Source organism: Camelus dromedarius, chromosome 16, assembly GCF_036321535.1.
Source record: "Camelus dromedarius isolate mCamDro1 chromosome 16, mCamDro1.pat, whole genome shotgun sequence".
In the NCBI taxonomy this organism is placed as follows: domain Eukaryota; kingdom Metazoa; phylum Chordata; class Mammalia; order Artiodactyla; family Camelidae; genus Camelus; species Camelus dromedarius.
The window spans coordinates 20,656,205-20,677,462 of record NC_087451.1 but is presented as its reverse complement, the minus strand read 5'-3'; the positions used below and the strand labels follow the sequence as shown (position 1 = coordinate 20,677,462).

The following is a 21,258-nucleotide window of genomic DNA, read 5'->3' as shown; positions in this document are numbered from 1 at the left end:
TTCATGGCAGCATCGTTCACAAGAGGCAAAGGGTGGGCACCACCCACGTGTCCGTCGATGGATAAACAGGTAAACAAAACATGTTATGTACACACAATGGATGATTATTCAGCCATGCAGTCCTGACATGCGCTACAACATGAATGAACCTGGAGAACAGCATGTGAGTAAAAGCAGCCAGACACAAAAGGCCACGCATTTTATGATTCCATTTCTATGAACTGTCCAGAACGGGTAAAGCCACAGAGACAGAATGCAGACCAGTGGTTGCCAGGTGCTGAGAGGAGGGAGGAATGGGGAGTGACTGCTTAATGGAGAACAGGTTTTCTTTTGGGAGGATGAAAACGGTTAGGAACTGGAAGGAGATGGCAGCTGCAGAGCATCACGGATGTGTGCCCACTGAGCCGCACACCTTAAAATGGCTAATTTCATGCTATGTGACTTTCAAGTCTCGTCACATGTATTAATGCACTGAGTGTGGGAAGGGACGCTGTAACCCTTCCAAATAGAAATACAGCCTTCAAGCTCGAAGGTCTCAGACTCACTGTGCCCCTAAATCACACAGGAAGCTTTTTTTCAAATGCAGATGTGGAGGCCCTACTCCCAGAGATTCTGTTTCAGGGCACCCAGGGAGAGGCGACAGGCATCGGAATTTTAAAAGCTCCACAGGTGACTCTAGGGTTCAGCCAGGCAGAGAACCACTGATGTGGTGGCCCTCCTTACTGTGGGGATAGAGGAAATCAAGTTCAGAAAACAGCAGCTACTAACAACAGCTGACGTCAAAAGAGAAGTTACTATAGAACCGGGCATTGCGCCTCTCCTAACCCCTGTGCTACCTGTAACAACCAGGATTAGCCCCATTTCACAGAAGGAAAAACCGAGGAGTGGGAGGCGAGGGATAAATTAGGAGTTTGGGATTAGCAGATACAAACTGCCATGTACAGAACAGACAAACCACAAGGTCCTGCTGTATAACACAGGGAACTACATTCAATGGCTTGTAGTAACCTGTAATGAAAAATAATATGAAAAAAGAATATATATGTATAACTGAATCACTATGTTGTACATCAGACACTAACACAACATTGTAAGTCAATTATACTGCAATTAAAAAAAAAAACTGAAGCACAGAGAGGGTAAGTCACTTGCCCAAGGACACACAGCTCTTAAGTGGTTGAGCTGGCTCAGGTTCCAGAGTCCATATTGATCATCATTTCTTCAGAGTCTTTAGTATAAGTAAATCTGCATAGTTTATTTATATTCTTTAAACTCTTTTAAATTTAACACTCCCTTATTTAGCACGTATCTCTAAAAGTGAAAGGCAACTTTTATATTCCACGCAGGTACTCCTATTTTATTTCTTTAATCATATAATGTGGCAGATTCTGCCAAGATGTGAGGAGTTTCCGGATGCTACGCTCCTTATCCTAAAATCTACACGAACTTCCTTGGGAAGAGGGAAGAATATCCCACTGGCAGGCCATGCTGTCCCCACCAGACGGCCCGAGGCCTTAAGTCAGCAAGGACACTGGAGCTGGGATCAGAAACAGCTTTCCTAAGTCTCTGCAGAAAGCACCAGTCCTGCTGGAATGGTTTTCCATCAAGCAGACAAAACTGAAAAAAACCAGGGCCAAGCAAGAGACCCTGAGGTTTTTGGGGTGCTGCCCCAGGCAACCCTAAGTGCTCTGCTCATAACAGGTTGGTTTTCCGGGATGCAAGTTAACACCAAGCATTGATTTTAGAAAACAGACCAGAGTTCAATCACTCTCGCTGCTTCTGCCAAATCTCCCTTTGGGAAAACCGTGGTGATGCTTTGGTCAAAAAGATGTCTCAGACATGGAGCCCCAGCCAGTAAGGGGAGCTGACAGTGGTGGGATCTCCCCTGGCACCCCAATTCTCTTCTAACCCTTCTCCCACCCTCACCCAACACGTACCACGACAGAACAGAGGCCTGAAAGATGTATTTTTGTCGTTGGGAAATTTCCAAATCTCTGTTTCACATTTAAGCAAACAAACGAGACGGGAGTATTTTTCCTTGACTTACTCAATTTTTGTTTAACCTACTAAAGCTAAGCGAGGCTGCGTTTTTCTTGTAGATGCATCCTATTCAACGGATGCAGGGACGTGGCTTTCTACTGAGCCAGGAATCTCTGTCAGGCGTAAGAGATGTGTAGTTAGGGGAAAACAGAGAAAGGTCTAATTTTGTCTTTAAAGAATGAAGGAAACATATTTTCATAATAAACCACAGACAGGATGTGAAATGCACCTGTTCCTCAAAGGAGGAGAAATGGGGACAGTGAGAGGGACCAACAGATCAGGGAGGGAGGGGCAGCGTCACTGTCACAGAAAACTCCAGGTGTTACCAGGCTCCAGCTCTACCCCCAAATGTGGCCTGAGGGTCCTTTTGTCCTCGCCATGCCCTCCATTCACGGTCCTGTCCTGCTGTCCCCCACATGCTCACAGGGGAAAGGGACAGAAATCACCTGCTGCCCTTTAGTGTTCACACACCCATCTCCCTCAGGTATTTATTCTCCCTGAAACAGCTTCTGCTGCAAAGCCAGCCTCTCACCTGCTGCTGGAACTCAGAACTGCTCTTTCTTCTCCATCAGTTACAAACGCCCAGAAATGACACTGCAGGTTCGCACTCCGGCCTCTCGCTGCTGCTGGACACACATCTTCCACCTCAGACCTGGCTGGCTTTACCTGCCTGCTGGCTGGGGAAACGCGTGTCCACACCCGCAACGGTAATTGTGACAACACACAAGTAAGATGTCTCCTCGCCAAGAGCTGTTCTGAGAAAGCCTTCTGAAACATACTCTGCTGAAAAGGGAATGTGCCTGTAACTGGGACCAGGTTAGGCTTGCTGTGAATAAAAGCTAGGAATGACATGACGAGATGAACACGTGCACACACGCACACACACGCGCGCATACACACACACGTGCGCACACACACGTGTGTGCGGGCAATCCCTCCTCTAGCCAGAACTAACATAGCAACAATCCTTGGCTATTAAATTTGCAGATGTTTTCAAGCTGATAATCATGTAGAATAAGGAATAATTTTTCCTCTGGTCTATAACCTCCAGCATCCTATTATTTCCCCTCCTCTCCTCCAGCCAAAGGCAAAAACTCAGCCCCCTAACGAGGGGGACCAGGGGAGACGGAGGAGGGAGAACCTCAGTGAGCGGGTCTCTCGGTTAACCCCTAATAACGCTCCCAGCTTGCAGTTCCATGAAGAAGGCTGATACCGGGGTGACCCTCCATCCCAGGCAAGCCTTCCCCAGGAGAAGAGGCCAAAGAGGGTCTAGAGCAGCAAGCACAGGCTCGGGCCCCGGCCTGGAGCAGGTGCCCACGGACCGCTGCAGGAAATCACTTCTCAGACCTCGAGAGCCCTAGCCCAGATGGACGTGCCTAACTATGTTTTTTTTTTACTGTGGACTATCAGGCAGAAAGCAGTTATTTTTAGCTGTCACCATCCCACCCCCCCTTTTTTTTAAGCATGAATATCTTGCTTCTTACTCATCCTGCTACAGTAATCTACCCAAAGGGAACCCACTGTCCTTCGTATCCGATCAGCTCAATTGTCACTTCTTCAGAAATCCTCCCGACTCCCCTGCCGCCTGGTGATACTGACATTCAGAACAAGAAATACGCGTTTGGTCTTCTGGCCCAGAGCTCCTAAAACCCTTGCAATTTCCCAAGTGATATGGGCAAGAAGAAAGGTAAAAGGAGCATCTCTGCTATTCATAACAAGCGCCACCGACCACACCTGCTTTCTGCTAATGAGCAGACATTGGGAAAGCCCCCAGATAAAAGCACGGGGTGGGGGCTGGGTGCCAGTGGAACCAGCCAAGTTGGCTCAGCTCCACCCCCACCTCTTGGCAAAAGAAGGGGGCCAGAAGTTAAGTTCATCACAGCTGGCAGTGACTGGATCAGTGGCCCCTGCATATGGTACCTCCAGAGAGACCCTAGCAGAGGGGGTTGGGAGAGCTTCCAGGCTGGTGACCAGAGGGGCTGCTGGGAGGGTGGTGCACCCAGAGAGGGCATGAGAGCCCCAAGCTCCTTCCCACATGCCTTGCTCAATGCATCTCCCATTTTGCTGCTCCTCAGTCATATCCTTTCCAAATAAACTGCTAATTTAGTAAGTAAACTGCTTTCCTGAGTCCTGGGAGCCGCTCTAGCAAATTATTGAACCTGAGGAGGTGGTGGTGGAAACATCCAATGTATAGCCAGCCGGTCCGAAGCACAGGTGACGACCGGGGACTTGTGATGGGTGGTGGGGAGGCAGCCCTGGGGGCTGAGCGCTGACCCTGTGGGGTCTGTGCTCACTCTGAGGGGATGGTGTCAGAATGGAGTTAAGTCGTCAGATGCTCAGTGGGTGTCCGGAGAGAACTGCAGGAGTGTCTGTGGGGGCGAACATGCACACGTCTGGGGCCAGATGTGTGGTGAGTGTGGTGGTGGTCAAAAGCAATGTAAAGGGAGACAGGAGTTTCTTCCCCTTTCACATTTATAACACACACGTCAAAGCTCCCTCAGTTTTCCCTTCAAAGCACTCGCCAGTTCTATAAGGAGGTAAAAATCCAGGCATCTCCTTAGATTCTCATGGTCCCCTCCGTCCCTCCACCCCTCCCCTTAAATCCTGGCAAGTCCTACTGCCCCTACATCCCAAACACGGTCCCCACCCACCCACTTCTCTCCATCACCACCTCATGGTCCCAGCCGCCACCGTTCTCCCACTGGGAGGCCAGTGCAACATCGTTGCTCCTGCTCCCGGTCCTGCCCCCTTCATCACCAAAACAACCAGCCAGTCTCTAAACTGGTAACTACACCACACCCTGCTTTAAACTCTGCAGTGGCTTCCTATGCCTTTGAGACTACAACCCACACTTGGACCGGACACCGGCACCACCAGGTCACAGTCCACCTTTCTGGCCTCACCTCCCATCCCTCACCACTCGGCAGCTCTCTGCTCCTCGAACTGGCCAAGACCATTCCAATCCCGAGCCCCGGGCTGTTTTTCCTACCTGGAACACCCTATCCCCAAGTATTTGAATGACTGGCTCCTTGTCACTCAGCTCGAGGCTCAAGTGTCCCCTCTGAAAAGAAGCCTCCTCCATCACCTCATCTAAGGTTGGCTGCCTCCCCCATCTCCCAGGTGACACGCATCGTTATCCCCAATGGCCTGTTGCGAGTGTGTCATCTGGCACCTCCCCAACAGAACGTGAGCTCCTTGAGAACAGGGGCTGGGTCTGATTTGCAGCCTAATTCCCAGCACCCAGAAGAGAAGCTGGCACCTAGTAGGCATGAGTTAAAAATCCAGAGAATACTGTAAGTCAGCTATACTCCAATAAGAACATTTTAATAAATAAATAAGTTATTCAGAGAATAAATGGATCTGTTTGGTTAGTAATTTTCTCTCTCGTGGGCAAGGAATTATGCTTCTCACTGTAGCCGCTGGACCAAGCCCAACCTCCGATGCTCAAGGATGTGAAAGAAGGAAAGGAAAAGAGTGTGTGTGGACAAGAGGGGAAGAGGGTGGAGAGCACCGAGTGAGCAAGGAAGTGAGTGGATGTATTGCATGGGGGCACCAGCAAGTGCTACGTGGAGGCAGTTATGGGGACCCTTCCCCAAGCTCTAACATACCCTCGCCTTTCATCTCCCCCTCCCTCCTTCTAGATGCTCTTCTCCCTCCTCCTCTATTCTTATCCTCTGTCTCCTTAGTTTGCTTTCAAGCTGCCTCTGCTCTGAGTACCTGGAGATAAGACAGAGGCCCTACAAGCAGCTTCCATGGCCAAAAAAAGCTTAGTAGACACAAAATCTAGGTTTCCTCTGTGCAAACCTCATAATATATCATCGCTTCTCTCAGGAAATCACGGGGCCTCTCTTCATGGACAACGAGAGTGGGGCTCATTTAGAAGAGATTTTAATTACCCCATATGCCAAGCGACCAAGGGCAGGAGGAGAGCCCAGGGTCACTGTGGCTGTCACTCAAGGTCATGTGAGGTCCTCCATGGTCAGGGAGAGTGAGAGAACTTAATTGCTGTGGATTTTCTGTTCTAGTGGGAAAGCAGCTTTGGTATTCTTCCAAAGTGTGTCCAAAACTACTTGGTCTTCCTAAATAAACAGTCATCTCAAAGACACTGATCATATCCAAAATATATTATGGGTGATCATTGAATATAATATAAATCCTAAATCAGAACAGTTTCTGGGCAATTTTAAGTCATCTGCTCCTTTCCAAATACAAAGAATACAAATCGCCCCAAAAGACAAAAGGAAATGGCCGTTAAGTCAATGAATTCTAGAAGGCTGAATAATTGCTACTTTGTTTGAAGTAAATAAGAGATAAAACCCAACAGGAGGCTTATGGAAAAGGCGGCAGAGCAAAGGAAAAAGAAGAGTGTCCAGGAGAATCAGAGAAAAGCATACCTCGGAAAATGATTTAACGCAACATCCAGAAGAATATAAAAACCTGTCTTGGTGTCCATAATGGAGATCAGGAGGGCAGAGCTGCCGTGCATGAAGTAACAGCAGAACATCACAAGAAAAGAGCGAGGTCAGATGAAGAATCACCCAAGAGGAAGAATCATAAAGAAAGCAGAAGCAGGACTTGTCCGTCAGAGATTTATCAAAGGTCAGTCCTGGTTCTGCCGTTTACAATGTATCCTCCCAAAATGCCCGACCTTCCAGATGGTAACCCATCTCCTAAGGCACTGGTAAGGATTAAATTTAAAAATATCTGGGCAAGCATCCATGTAGCCAGTGGCTCCCCCTAAATCCTGATCACTGTGCTCATTTCCACCTCGGATTGGGGTTCATGCTTATTTGAATCCATTTCCACCCTTTCAATCCTGTTCATCCTACAGAACTCATCAGAAGGCGCACCTCCTCCGCGAAGCCCGGGGTGGGTGAGGGGTTCTCCCCTTTCAGAGCTCTCCCTGCAGTCAGTGCTTGCACTAAAACACTGTCATACTGGAAAACAGTCTGCCTTAAGTCAGTCTCTGAACTACCGTATGTAAAAGCCCAAAGAGGACACAGACTTTCTGAAGTCAGAGTCTACAATCAGTAGTTATTTTTTTAAGAACTCCATTATGCTGGGAAATCTTGAACTAGAAATAACTTGTGAAACTGGGATATCTGGCGATAAAGAACAAAGAAGAAAGATCTCATCCACTTCTGAATGATGTCCTGCTGGGGGGATCTTGGCCTCCACAGTCATACTCTGTAGAACCACCCACCCATCACCCCATCACCCTTCCTTCAAGGAGGGACGGGAGGTCAGGAGCCAGCAAGAAAGGAAATAAGTACCAAAGGTCAGAGACGATAGGAGTGACTGGCTCACTGGGATTTATAATGGGAGAGAGAAGCATTTTATGGTTCTACAGTTTTGTAATCTCGGGGTAGACCTGGCAATGGGAGGCTGGTTACCAGCAACCAAGTTTTCTGAACCCCTCAGTGACAAATTCTAAACACACCCCATTCTTACCTATATTGTGCTTGAAAGTGGCTTTGCACAAAACTTCGGCCTAAAGAAAGCGGAGCCGAGGGGGACAGGGCGTTCTCAGAGGTTTTCCTGGCTTCAGGCTGAAGCTGCAAAGAAATGAGGAGAGGAAGCAAGATTAGATGTGCCTCCCATCACTACGGAGCCTACGGCCTCCTCCTGGGTCCACGGCACCCCTTCCGGGGCCCAGACCTGCAGAAACAGAACCTTCCATGTTGTCTTACCGTTAATTCAGCGCCCCTTCGATGCCGGGGCCCCCAGACTCCCTGAGAGAGAGACCGTGCGTGTGCTGAAAGAGCGGGAGTGAAGCCTGAGCGCTGGCGAGCGCTGACGCACACCCGCCCGGCCCCTCCCTCCCTCGGATCCCCCGGCCCCCTCCCTCCCTCCTGCTGGGCCCCTCCCTCCCTCCTGCTGGGCCCCTCCCTCCCTCCTGCAGGGCCCCTGTGTCTAGCTGCCTCCTGTACATCTCACTCCAAATACACCCACACCAAATCTGCCCATCTTCCACGTTCCAGTCCACACTTTCCGGGGGAGCCAGTCTTCACACGAGCATCATCTTTCTCAGACAAACCAGGTTTGCTCACGCCTTAGAACAATGCACCGGCCTCCTCCCTCCTCCACAGTCAGTCCTCTTGTGTCCTTTGCATTCCTGTATGTATTAATTTCCTGTTGCGGCTCCAGCAAACTACCACAAACGAGTTGCTTGAAACAACAGAACTGTACTCTTGCACAGGTCTCGGACCAGACATCCAAAATCAGTATCATGAGGCCAAAATCAAGGTGTCAGCAAGAGCGTATAAGTGTTTGTCGTTGTTCCAGGATGGGGCGTATCTGACGGGTTTTGAACCTAAGTGGTACCTATGTGCACAGAGACAGGCTGTAACCTGACAGCCAAGCACACGATTGAGGAAGGGGAGTCTGGAGCCAGGACACAGAATAGGAGGCTCAACGATCTGCGTCCCCACAGGGTGCCTAGAGTAGGAGCTGTGAAAATAAAGAGGAGGAATGGACTCAGTCCAGTCACCCTGTGGACACAGCCTGTAACTGCGCACCAGAAGCGGGAGGATATATGCGGGGCCAATTCCCAGCTTCCAACCTGGTGGCTGGAGAACTCCTGTTCCATTAACAGAGGAGGGAAAGTCAAAAGGAGACAGTAGGTTGGGGAGGAGGGGTGGGCACGCTGAAGTCAAGGGTCATCGACCCCAGGGCAGGCACCTAATGGAGGGCAGAAGGCTCGGAGGAGTGACAGAGAACCTGGATGCAGAGCGGACATTAGCATTTTGGGGCTGCCCGAGACTGACTCCTCTTCTTTGGGAAGAGCCTCCCCTGCTTTGGGAACATAGAATCCAGTCCATGGGGAGGCGGGGAAGGCTTTTTAATCAGGCATCCTGCCCTCCCTTACCAAAGGGACAGGCACACGACCCAACCAGACAGAGGTGATGTTCCTGCCCCGTGTGTCAATCATGGGCAGAGAGACCAAAAGGCTGCAAAGAGTGACTCTAGCGGAAGCGTCCAGGCTGGAGGATTGAGCCGTTCCTGCCACCAAGATGCCCCCATCCCAGAGCTGTCTGGTTCTTGATGGTTCCAAGCCTTGCTTCAGCCTTCCCTTGGAGTCTACGACACACACCCTGCACTTCCTGTCTGAGTCAGCTGAAGCCGGCTGCTGCTCCTTGCAACCCAAGACCTCATGATGATACGGGCTGCTTCTGTGTCAAGATGATGGCACAGCATGCTTTGGAAGGGGCTGGGATGGGATCATCTAAGGCTGGGTCTGGAAAGAGAAAATCCCGAACGAGGCTGGGGTAAGAGGCAGCAGAGGGTCATTCACAAAGCAGGGACCACGAGGTCAGACCAGGCTGGCTGACTCCACTAGACCAGTGACCCTGAATCTCTCCCTGAGCCTTGTTCTGCATCTAAAAGGAATAGGAATATCACATCCAGCTGGATGGAGCCATCATTTAAATCCAAAAGGGGGGGGGGAGCGGGTAGTAGAGCTCAGTGGCAGAATGTGTGCTTAGCATGCACGAGGTCCTGGGCTCAAGCCCCTGTACCTCCATTTAAAAAGGCAATCAATCCATCAAAAAAGATACAGGTATCCTGCCTGGCATACAGTAGGTGCTTAATAAATGTTAACTTCCTGGTCTTCCCCCAGCCCCATTCCTTTCTTAATTCTGCATGAGTGGTGTTTTCTGTAAGATCACCTGCCAAAATGGCTTCTTGTGTCACAGCATCTAAGGTGAGTAAAAAGACCCCATTTCCACCAGATGAACACATCTATCATTGCGTTAATAGAGAAGAAAGTGGTCCTTATGTTTTTTATTCCCAGTTTCAAATCAATCGAGCTACATGGCTTTCATATGTTTCGAAACAGAAATAACCTCAGAAAGAAAAATTGTTCAGAGTTACACAGAGGACAGTCCCTTTCCTTCTTGGAAACAGAAAACGAAGTTCGTGCCAAACAGTCCAACAGCTCTGCTCTTTTACCTTCAAGCGTTCACAGCCAGGCCTCCGCGGGCAGCCCGATTTTCTGAGAGCAAATTTCTAGAGCAGCTTTGACCCCGGACAGAGAAAAGGATCTTTTCTGGTTTCAATCAGGTCAAATGAAGAGCCAGAGGGAGGAGGTTGCCGGAGACTCAGATTAGAGTCTCCTTCAACCGGGCAGAAGTTGAGTGACCTGAACAACTTAAGCTCCGTTTCCCTCAGCCGGGACACACGAGCTACCCTCTCAAGCATTAAGACATGATAAATACCTGATTGTTTCAACCACTGCAGAGTTTGTGAGCGTCTCCTATGTGTCAGGAGTGAAGTCGGGCCTGAAAGCATCACGTCGGGTGCCTGGCACATGACACATCGCAGTACACAGTCTCTCTCTCTTTTTTTAATACATCGTTCTGATTTCAAAATGTGTTCACACTAAGATTGTGGATTATACTGTAGCAACATGTTTATCTGCTCAGCATTCCCTTCCTGGGAGAAGTAACCTGCCCTAACTCTACAGAAGCCGTCCTTGGCCCACGTGATTTCGGTGGCATTCATGCCACGGGCATGTGACCAATATGCCCAATCAGAATATTCCATCCTGGTGGCCATCTGCCCAGGGGTGGGCATGTGAGCCAAGCTATGACAACTGGGCTCCTTCCTGGGCTTTTTCTGGAATCCCAGGTGGAAAAGGCTATATGAGCATTGCAGGGGCCCATCTTGCCACTGTCTGCGCACAGCCAATCTGAGAATGGAGAGTCAAAGAGACAAAGAGCCAAAGACCTAGGGACATCATCTGCGTCCTTAGATCCAGCCTTACCTGAAGCCGGCTCAGCCCTTGCACTTACAAGTTCTAAAAGCCAATAAATGCCCTCTCCTTAAGTTTGACCAAGTTAAATTTCTGTCACTTGCAACTAAAAGGGTCTGAGTTAGATAAACAGAAAATCATAGTACGTGTATGAAAACTCACCCATAACCCCACAACTCAGAGAAAACACCCTAACCTTTGAGGGTCTGGTCCTCCCAGGTTCTGTTTGATGATGCTTTTGCTTTGCTTCATTTGTGTCTTTTGGAGTGAATGAGGTGGTTCTTTCTAAAAATAAGAAAACCAGCTTTCCAGCCAGACCTCCTTCGACTTGAATCCTGATTCTGTCTCTTCTTAAGCTGTGCTGCTTTGGGAAGGTTATCCACCTCTCTGAATTTTGGGTTACCTATAAAATGGGGATAATAACTCTAGCCACACTCCACAAATGGCAGTAGTTACTCATACTGGGTACGACACTCCAAGATGTGATCTGAGGAGTACAGAATACTATACAATCATTATCTCCCCCGTCCCAGGCATTTGGCAACCTGCTATCTCAGACATGAGAACTGTTTTTGCACTCTGCCAGGCTCTTAGCTTCTACATTACATTGTTTTAGATAGGTCTATTCTTATTCAAGACATACATAGTTACATTCTCCTCTTCTTAAAGGTACAACTTGTCATTTTCAAAGAGAGAGAAAGACAGGTAACAGCTGGCTATACAGACAAGAAGAAGATGACTCAGCTTCCTGAGCCACTTTATTTTTAAATAAACATTGTATATATTTAAAGGGTGCCGCAGGATGACTTGATTTACGTCTACACAGTGAAATGATCACTTCCGGCGAGCTAACCAACACAGCCATCTCCTCACGTAGCTACCTCTTCTGTGTGGAGTGCGAGCACCTGAAATCTACTTTTAGCAAATTTCCGGCATTCAGCACAGTACTATTCGCGGTTGTCATCCTGCTGAACGCCAGGTGCCTGGACTTATCCCTCCCACACCACTGGGACTGCCGTTCAGTCTTCACTTCTCTAGAATGCTGGGCCCCAAGCAGGTAATGAAAGGATGAAGTGACGGCTGAAAGATTTAAACACTTCCAAAGGGCTTTTTAATTGACTCACAGGAGGGATGGGAAAAAACGTCCAGACTTAACACAAACAAACTAGCAAAGCAGTTCTTGCAGCTGCACCTGGATCGGGTTTGAGACACGTCAAGAGGAACACGTGACGGATTAATTACCAAAGCTGGCGAAACACTTTTTTAAATTACAGCAGATTATTCGTGGATACTGTGGGAGTAACTTTGCTCTCTCATGGGATAATAACTTCTAAGCTTTTACATTTTTAAGTGAGAGATGAAAGGACAGCATTAGAGCAGAACTCATCACTGATCTTTATTTAGCAAAGCCCACAGAGAACACAGCTGATGTGACGATTAACCGTGGTTATTATGAGTGATCGTAGGGCTCTCTTATTCTCAAGGGCTTGAGGTTTCATCCAAATCTGGGAACGCTAAGTGCACACATGGAAAGATTATCCATCCTGTGTCTTGAGAAAAAGACTGGGAGTCGCTGCTCCGTAGGATGAGTGAGAAAGCAAGGGGAGGGTTAAAATGGTACCACCTGAAAATAACAAACTATGGCACGCATGGCCTCGGCTGACCATACTAAAGCCTAGGATATTGACAAAAAGGAGATTTTTCAAACTTTAAACCAAACAGAAACCCTCATTCATTGTCTCCCTGGGATTAAAGAGGATGAGGTGCTGCAATGGGAGGAAATGCCTGGTCTTAACACAAACGGGGTTCAGAGGAAGGAGCAAGGAACGGTGCTGTGTGTGCGGTGGCCAGAATACACACAAATCTAAGAATCTGGGTTTCCAGATTTAGTTTTGAGGAGCTGAGTAAATACGCAAGGGAGAAGAAAAGGAAATCCAACACTGTGTGTGGTTTCGAGGGTGACCGACCTGGTCGGACCCCGGCCCGCAGGACGAGCCCTCCAGGTCCTCGTGCACGCGGTCCAGCAGCCAGAGCAGGAACTCCAGGGCGTCGTGCTGCGAGCTGCCTTGGAACTGAGAGCCGTACTTGGACACAGCATTCTGGAAGGAACAGAGGGAAATCAGATGGGCAGTTTGGCCTTTCCAACAACCAGCTAAGCACCAAGTCTACCCACGGTGGCGATTCAGCCCTGACGGGGAATGACAGCTCAGAAACCCTGCGCAGCAGGAAGCAGCCTCCCCCAGGGAAGCAGTGTGAGCGGGGTTGCGGACCCAGACCACCCTCACCACGGCTAGTGGAATCAAAGGGCCTGGGCTGTTTTCTTTTCCTTTCTTTTAGTCTTTCCTTGGGATTTACAGAAAACCTTAGGATGTGCCGACGCAAGATTCAAGGTTTAACTGAGATGCTGGTTCTGAGTCTCTGGAACACTCTAGCTTCGGTGCACAGGAGGGTCTAGTTTGGATTCTTCCCCCAGGCTTCTCTGCACTTTGACTCCCAAACAGGGCTGTCAGATTAGCGAATAAAGTAAATAATAAATAGGCAATAAACAATGAACGGTGCTTGTGGTAGGAGTATGCCCTATGCAACTTGAGGGGTATATTTCTACTCACAAGTTATTGTTTATCTGAAATTTCAGTTTAACTGAGCATCATATCTTTTATCTGGTAACTCTACCCCCCAGTCTCCCTCAAACCTGTATCCTTAGTACCAACATTCTCTCCTGGTTGAGGCGGGGGAGGGGTCCCTCGATCCCGCCCTTCCAACTCGAAATCTCTAAAGCCAGCTCTTTCTCTTAGCATCAGTGTCCTCCTTCAGGTTCCCCCTCAAACACACATCAGTCAGCTTCGGATTCTGGCTTCCCAACTTTTCCCACCCTGCTCCTTCAGAGGAGTCCCAGTGCCATTGCTAAGTGCTAACTCCTGCTGATCCAGATGGGAATACCTACCCACAGAGGAGCCCAGCCCCCGGGACATCCCCCTGCCAACCCACCGCCGGCAGGAGAGCTCAGACCCATCTTCCAGAGCCCCGCTGGTGATGGTGCCCTTACTCCCAACCCCTCCTGACCCACTGACTCACCACCTAACAATCCAAACTCCTCCGGTCTGGTCCCATCCATCGCTCACCACTCCCTCACGTACTTCAAAGCTCCTGGTAAATGAGCCACTGTGGCAGGGAGGCAAACACACTTTCCCACGTCTATCGTCTCTACCTCGAATTATTCTTCCTTCCAAGAGAAATCCACTCCCCTCCTGCTAATCACCCTAATCCTTTAAAACTGACACTTACCTCATCTTAGTCTGGCTAGAGAGCCACACAACCTTTCCAGAAAGAATTTGACAATTTCAAGAAGACAGACAAGATAAGACCTTAATGATGTCCCTCTTTATAAATTCCACGCCGCGGGGTTTAGCCTAAGGTAATGAGAGATACAAGCAAAGATACCTCAATGTATTACAGCTATCAGGGGGAAACTTACTGCACACTTATATCAGATGGCCTTAAAAATTATGCTTGAGGAGATGCTCAAGAGAAAAGGAATGATCCTGTCATTTTTAATACAAAAATATATGAGATTATTTTATGTAGATTTATAGATAGATAAAAGACTAGAAAATATATGGTAAAATATTAACAAATGGTTTTAGAAAGGTGGGACCATAGGAGATTTTTTTTCATTTTCATTTGTATATTGCAAACTTTTTTTTTTTTTTACAATGAACACTGTTCTTTATTGGTCTTTCTCCAATTATAACAGTATCTGGCAGGTGTTTTACAGAATATTTTTTATGACTTTACCTATTGATTCTACTATTGAAGTCCTTTGGAAGTCTCTTGAAATGTGACTAGAACCGCATCAGAGGTAAATGCTAACGCAGGAGGGATGAATAGCAACATTTGGTATTTCTACTCGGCAGTGTGGCACGGCTCCACCTGTGTGTGTGTGTGCAAGTGTGGGTTTCTCCCTCACAACACTGATCATTTATCTGATATCTGTTATAATAAATATTCCTAGTTATTTCATATTTCTGGTTTTTAGGGATGAAATCTCATTTTTATATGTTTCTAAATCGGTCTTGCTTTTGATCTTCTAGTTTGTACCTGACCCCATCAGTGACAGCAATAATTCTAAAACATGGATTTCGAGAACCATTTAGTAATTTTCTTTCTGTTCATTATTTTTTACTCCATTTCCATTGGGTGTCTTACTGTTTTGTCCAGAACTTCCAAAACACACAAATGATGAAGGTAAACTTTTTTTTTAAATGCCTCCTCATATATCCAGAGAAAACTCTAATTCAAAAAGTCGCATGCATCCCAATGTTTACAGCGGCACTATTTATAATAGCCAAGACATGGAAACAACCTAAATGTCCATCAACAGATGACTGGATAAAGAAGATATGGTATATATATATATATATATACAAAACAGAATACAACTCAGCCATAAAAAAAAATAGAATGAAATAATGCCATTTACAGCAAAATGGATGGACCTGGAGATCATCATTCTAAGTGAAATAAGCCAGAATCAGAAAGAAAAATATATGATATCCCTTATATGTGGAATATACAAAAAAAGACACAAAGGATCTTATTTATAAAACAGAAACAGACTCAGACACAGAGAACAAACTTCTGGTTACTGGTGGGGGAAAGGAGGTGGGAAGGGATAAATTGGGAGTTCGAGAGTTGCAGATACTAACTACTATGTATAAAATAGATAAACAACAAGTTTATACTGTATGACACAGGGAACTATATTCAATATCTTATATTAACCTATATGAAAAAGAATATATGTATGTATATGTATGACTTTAGTATTGTGCTATACACCAGAAATTGACACCACATTGTAAACTGACTATACTTCAATTTTAAAAGGTTAAAAAAAAAAAAAGCAATGCCTCCAGCATATCACTTGAGGCATCCCACATGCCTAAAATTGTTGGTCTAAAATTGATCCTCAAGCACATAAGCTAAGATAAATTCCAGATGGTGGAAATCCTTAATATAACCATAGAAGAACTGGAAGTATATAAAATAGAATGCTTCTCAAAAGGTATGAAATAAGTAAAACTTTCAGCAGGGAGAAGGAGGAGAGAGTTTGCAGCAAATATGACAAGAGTTGAGGGACTTACAGAAACAAGAAAAAAGAACATTAAGACCAAGGCAGAATGGATAGACAGACAATATGAACAGACAACTCCAACAGCACCTGGAATTCCTACGACTAGTAAAAAAGCATGCAAGAATCCAACACCTCACTGCTTATAAATAAAAACAAGACACTTACTTCTTTTTGTTCTATAAATTAATGACAGAACATCCTGTACATAGGAAAATACCCATCGCTGGTATATCTAAAATTTGATATAATTATTTCGAAAGAAATTTGTTGATAGGAGTACTAAAAATAGTCAAGCCCAATAAAGTCGATTTAAAAACTAAAAAAAACCAAAAAACAATAAATACTTAAAACTGGGATGGTGATTAACAGGTACACATGTCAAAACCTATCAGATTCTACACATAACATTTTTACTCAGCCACGAGGAAAGAAATTCTGCCATTTGCAGCAACATGGGAGGACCATGAGGACACTGTGCTGAGTGAAGTAAGACAGGAACAGACAAACGGGGTATGATCTCTCTTATATGCAGAATCTAAAAAACCTGAAATCAGGAAAACAGAAAGTAAAACGGTGGCTATCAGGGGCTGAGGGTGGGGGAATGGGAGAGATGTGGTTTAAGGGAACAGATTTGCAACTAGTAGATAAATGAGTCCTGGAAACAAATACATGGTCCAGGTGGAGGTATTGTGGGTTCGGCCCCAGACCACCGTAATAAAGCAAATATCGCAAAGCGAGTTACACCAGTTTTTTGGTGTCCCAGGGCATATAAAAGTTACGCTTACACTATACTATAATCTCTTCAGTGTGCAACAGCATTATGTCTAAAAAAAAAAAAACAATGTACACACCTTAATTAAAAAATAATTTATTGCTAAAAAAGGCTAACCATCATCTGAGCCTTCAGCAAGTCTCATCTTGGTGACATGTCAGCCTTGATGCTGATGGCTGCTGAACGATCAGGGTGCTGGCTGCTGAAGTTTGGGGCGGTTGTGGCAATTTCTTAAAATAAGACCACAAAGATGTTTCCTGCATGGATTGACTTTTCCTTTCACTCAAACACTTAGAGGCCACTGTAGGGCTATTCACTGGCCTCACTTCAGTATTGTGTGTCTCAGGGAATAGGGAGGCCCGAGGAAAGAGAGAGAGATGGGGGAATGGCCAGTCGGCAGAGCAGTCAGAACACACACATTCATTGATTCAGTTCACCATCTTACACGAGTGCAGTTCATGATGCTCTGAAACAACTACAGTAGTGACATTAAAGATCACTTTAACAAGGATAATAATCATGAAAAAGTTGGAAATACTGTGAGAATTACCAAAACGTGACACACAGACATGAAGTGAGCAAATGCTGCTGGAAAAAATGGCGCCGATAGACTTGCCCAACGCAGGCTGCCACAAAACCTCAGCTTGTAAAGGATGAAATGCCTGCACATTGCAATAAAAGGAGGTGCGCCTAGGCAGTGATTATAGACAACAAAACTGAACTATAGACATTAAACTTGCTAAGAGACTAGATCGTAATTGTTCCCAACACTAGAAAAATGATAATTATGCAACAGGTCGATGTTAACCAGCGCTACTGTCGGCAATCCTGCTGCAATACAAATGCAGGAAATCAGTACGCTGTGTACCCTGCACAGCGTTGTATCTCTAATATAACTCAATATTTTAAACTGGGTGCATTTCATTGTACATGATTTATACCTCAAAAAAGTTGATTTAAAAAGCAAGAAATCTAAAAATAACAAAATAGCCATCTTTGCTTTAACCATGTAATTTCACTTCAAGGAATTAAGCTTACAGAAGGGATCAGAGCTAAGGACAATGATTTAAATATAAGAATTTTCAATGCAGTGTGATAACTGGAAAATTGTACAGTACATAAATGTATCCCGAGGGATTGACAAGCTCTCTTTATGAAATATTATACAATCATTAAAAATTAAGTCTTATAGAATATTTTAATGACCAGGAGAAAGTCTTATGATAATACTTAAATTTAAAAAGCAGGATACAAAACTAGAACTTCCAATTGTTTGTATATGATCTGAAGCACATCAACATGCTTATTTGGTTCTCTCTAGAGGGTGGAGTTCCAGATTTTTTTTTCACAGTTTAGCACTTTCCAATTTTTTATAGTTACATACATTTAATTACATCATTAGAAAAGCAAAATATTATGAATAATACCATGGGCAGGATTTCAAAAGTGTATGTATTTACTGGCTGTTAAAACAAAAAGCAGTCCTACTGTCTGTGCAGGCCAGGTGACTTGGGGCTCAGGAAGGATGGGATACCACAAACCCATCCCATATGTGTGTCTGGGCCGGGGTAACTCACTCCAGCATGTTGGTCCCTTCTAACTTCCTCCCTTTCTGGGTTTGAACCTAACAATCCCTCTTAAAGACCAAACTCCTTTACACAATCTTAGGTGGCTTGTCCCCAGCCAATTCTCCAGCCCCTTCCCCCAGCCATATCAGCTTTCATGAATTCATCGTATCATTCATTCATTCTGCCCAGCCGTAAAGGCTTCTTGGCCCTACCCCCTCAGTGACTGACATTTTCAGTCTCAGGGTCTACAGTGAATCTGCCCACCCTCCCATGTCCTTCGTTGACCCTTCATCCTTCAAAACTCAACTCAGTGGTTACCTCTCCTGCCCTGCCTCCTCACGCCACCTCCCCTCCCGCTAGAAGTGCCCTGTATCTTCATGTTGTAGCACTTGTTATCAGTTCTAATCATACACCCCTGGGATTATTTCACTGACTTCCACCTCTCCTGCTGGACTGTAGGCTTCTGGAGAGGAGCCCCAGGATCAGGAGTTACGCCTATCACCCCACACGTATTCCATGCTCCCTGTACAGTCTGGACACTCCATATCCGTTGAATGAGTGTCTCCTCATCTATGAAATAAGAAGAGCCCACCTAGATTTCAACCAGCAAGGTTTAAAAGCCCAGATTCTGGAATCCTTCTCCACTCTCTCCAAGGCTGCCTTCCTGAAGTCGCAGGAAACCCTGGGACATATCACCTTTATCAATGTATTAACAACTTGATTATCCTTCAGTTCTCCAAGGCTCACAGGGAGCTTCTTGGCACTTTGAGAGCAGACAATAGATAGGAAATCCTGGTGAGTCAAGGAAAGTGATTACTAATTTGATAGACATTTCAACTCCTCTTGCCTCTCTCACTGCTGCAGTAACAGGATGAGAATGCATCAAGCAAGAGAAAAGGTACACAAAGATTACCTCCCTGCCTCCTCCAGGTCTCTGCAGGTGAGGACATATAATTAACTCATTTTATACTCACAACAACCCTATAATAAGGTAGGTACCACTAGAGTCCCATTTGACAGATGAGGAACGTTGAGGCACAGTTGAGCTTTTAGTAACTTGTTCAGGGTCACAAAGAACTTGCTCTTAACCACTGCTTCTCACATTTAAAAAGCAAATGATGCCAAAGGAGGTATTACTGACACCCATTTGACCCACTGACTCCTGCAGGAGAGGTCTTCACTGGTCGAAGCAGAGGAGAGGACGGTGAGTGTTGGCATCCTTTAGGGTCACATGGCAAGGATTGCTTTCTCAGGCTGAAACTCAAGAGCGGTGATGCTTGTGGAATGAACACTGACAAGTTCCCCCTCCCCCAAGAACAACAGTCCCTAGTCTGTGGGGAGCCTCAGCTCTCTGCCCAGAGCTGTGGTTTTTTAGCAGGAAGCCAGCCATGCGCATCAATTATCAGGACTCTTTAATCCAACCGGGACCCCAAACAAATACCCTGCTTTAATCCTGGGTGAAGTGATACACATAACTTCCAAAGCCTCATGATCCTGCAGCATCCCCGGTAAGTAGACCGTAACCGCGGGGACAATGGATACAAACCCACGCTAACGCATCCTAGACGATTTAATTCACACTGAACCAAAGGATAGCACCTCCGGTACGGCACACGCACTGTCTCCCCTCCGGCACTCAGCGCAGTACTTGGCGCGCAGGGTCTTAGCTTCCAGTGGGCTTAGAACAAAATGCTAACTCCTTACTATTGCCTCCGAGACCTTACATGGTCTGGCCAACCTCACATAGGCCCCTCTCTACTCTTGTGGGCAACAACCACCCTCGGTTTCTTTCATGCCTCCAGTTCTCAACTCCTTCAGGCCTCTGGCCTTTCTATGTGCTGTTCCCTCTCTCTGGATTATTCCTAGATCTTGGCCTAGCTGCGTCCTCATCTTTCATCTCCTCCCTCCGAGGTCTTGGCCTTCGAAGTCGGACTCCTCCCCCCCCCCCCCAAAGCATGCCTCTAGACTGGTAACTCTATCCCTGACGTTAGAACCCTTCAACGAATGTTTGTTGAACGCAAAAGAAAAAAAGGGTTGAATACACTCCAATCTACCAGCTCCCTGCACTCACCCCCACCCCTCAAAAAATGTCTGTAAGTTAATTCAAAAAGAAAACATTCGCAAGCAATAACATACTAATCAACTCAAAACAAAAGCGACTATCCGGAGCTGAACTGGTAAATGCCATCTAAAGAAGTCCCCAGGAACACCCTTTCCTGATGGCGCAAGCACTTCTCCAGAAGGGCCGGGACTCGGCGGCCGCCGAGCGCTGCCTACCTTGAACTCCGCGGAAAGTTGAGGCGTGTATTCGCGGGTCCAGAGCGCGCGCACCAGCGCCGCCAGCTGCTCGGTGACCTCGGCGCGGCCCGGCACCGCCCGGTAGCGCCCCAGCGCCAGGAACTCGGCCAGCAGGTCGGTGTTGCTGAGACACTGCACCACGGCGTTCATGAAACAGGTGTTGCCGTGGTTCTTCAAGCCCTGCGCTCCCGGGGGCCGCGCCCCGTCGCCGGCGGGGAGCTGGGGCTGGGGTCTGGGCGGGCGCTCCTCCCCGGGGCTTCCGGGCGCGGCTGGATCCGGACCCGGGACGCCGGCAAAGCCCCCCTCCCCGTCGCCATCGCCAGGTCCCAGCTGGGGCTGGGGCTGGGGCTGGGGCCGGGGCCGGGGCGGCGAGTCCCCGGGGCGGGAGCGGCTGCCCAGTGCCAGCAGGAAGCGGCTGAACAGGCGGCGCAGGGAGCGGTGGCGGCGGCGGGGTCGGGGCGCGGGCGGCCCCTCTCCGGCCGCAGCCCCCGCGCCCGGGTCCATGGCTCCCGCCGGCGCCCCTCCAGGAGCGGAGCCCCCAGACCCCGGACTCAGGGCCGACGAACCGCTAACAGGCTCTTCCAAGCTCGGAAAGGCACCCTGGCGCCGGCTACCTGCGGGCCAGGTGTGCCGGGACCGGGCGGAGGCGGAGCCAAGGGCGGAGCCGCCCCGCCCCGCGCGGGAATCCGGCCTT

The 21,258-nt window shown here is 47.4% G+C and overlaps 1 protein-coding gene across 2 annotated transcripts in view; it reads right to left on the bottom strand.

Annotated features, from left to right (window-relative positions):
* USP43 (ubiquitin specific peptidase 43) overlaps nucleotides 1-21,068 on the bottom strand; it is a 48,125-nt gene extending 27,057 nt beyond the window's left edge. For both annotated transcript variants that reach the window (XM_064495266.1, XM_064495267.1), the window contains exons 1-3: nucleotides 20,544-21,068; nucleotides 12,760-12,891; nucleotides 7,492-7,595 (exon numbers count right to left, since the gene is read on the bottom strand). In XM_064495266.1, coding sequence (XP_064351336.1) covers nucleotides 7,492-7,595; nucleotides 12,760-12,891; nucleotides 20,544-21,068 — 761 coding nt within the window. The remainder of the gene's footprint in view (nucleotides 1-7,491; nucleotides 7,596-12,759; nucleotides 12,892-20,543) is intronic.
* Nucleotides 21,069-21,258: the final 190 nt, after the last annotated feature.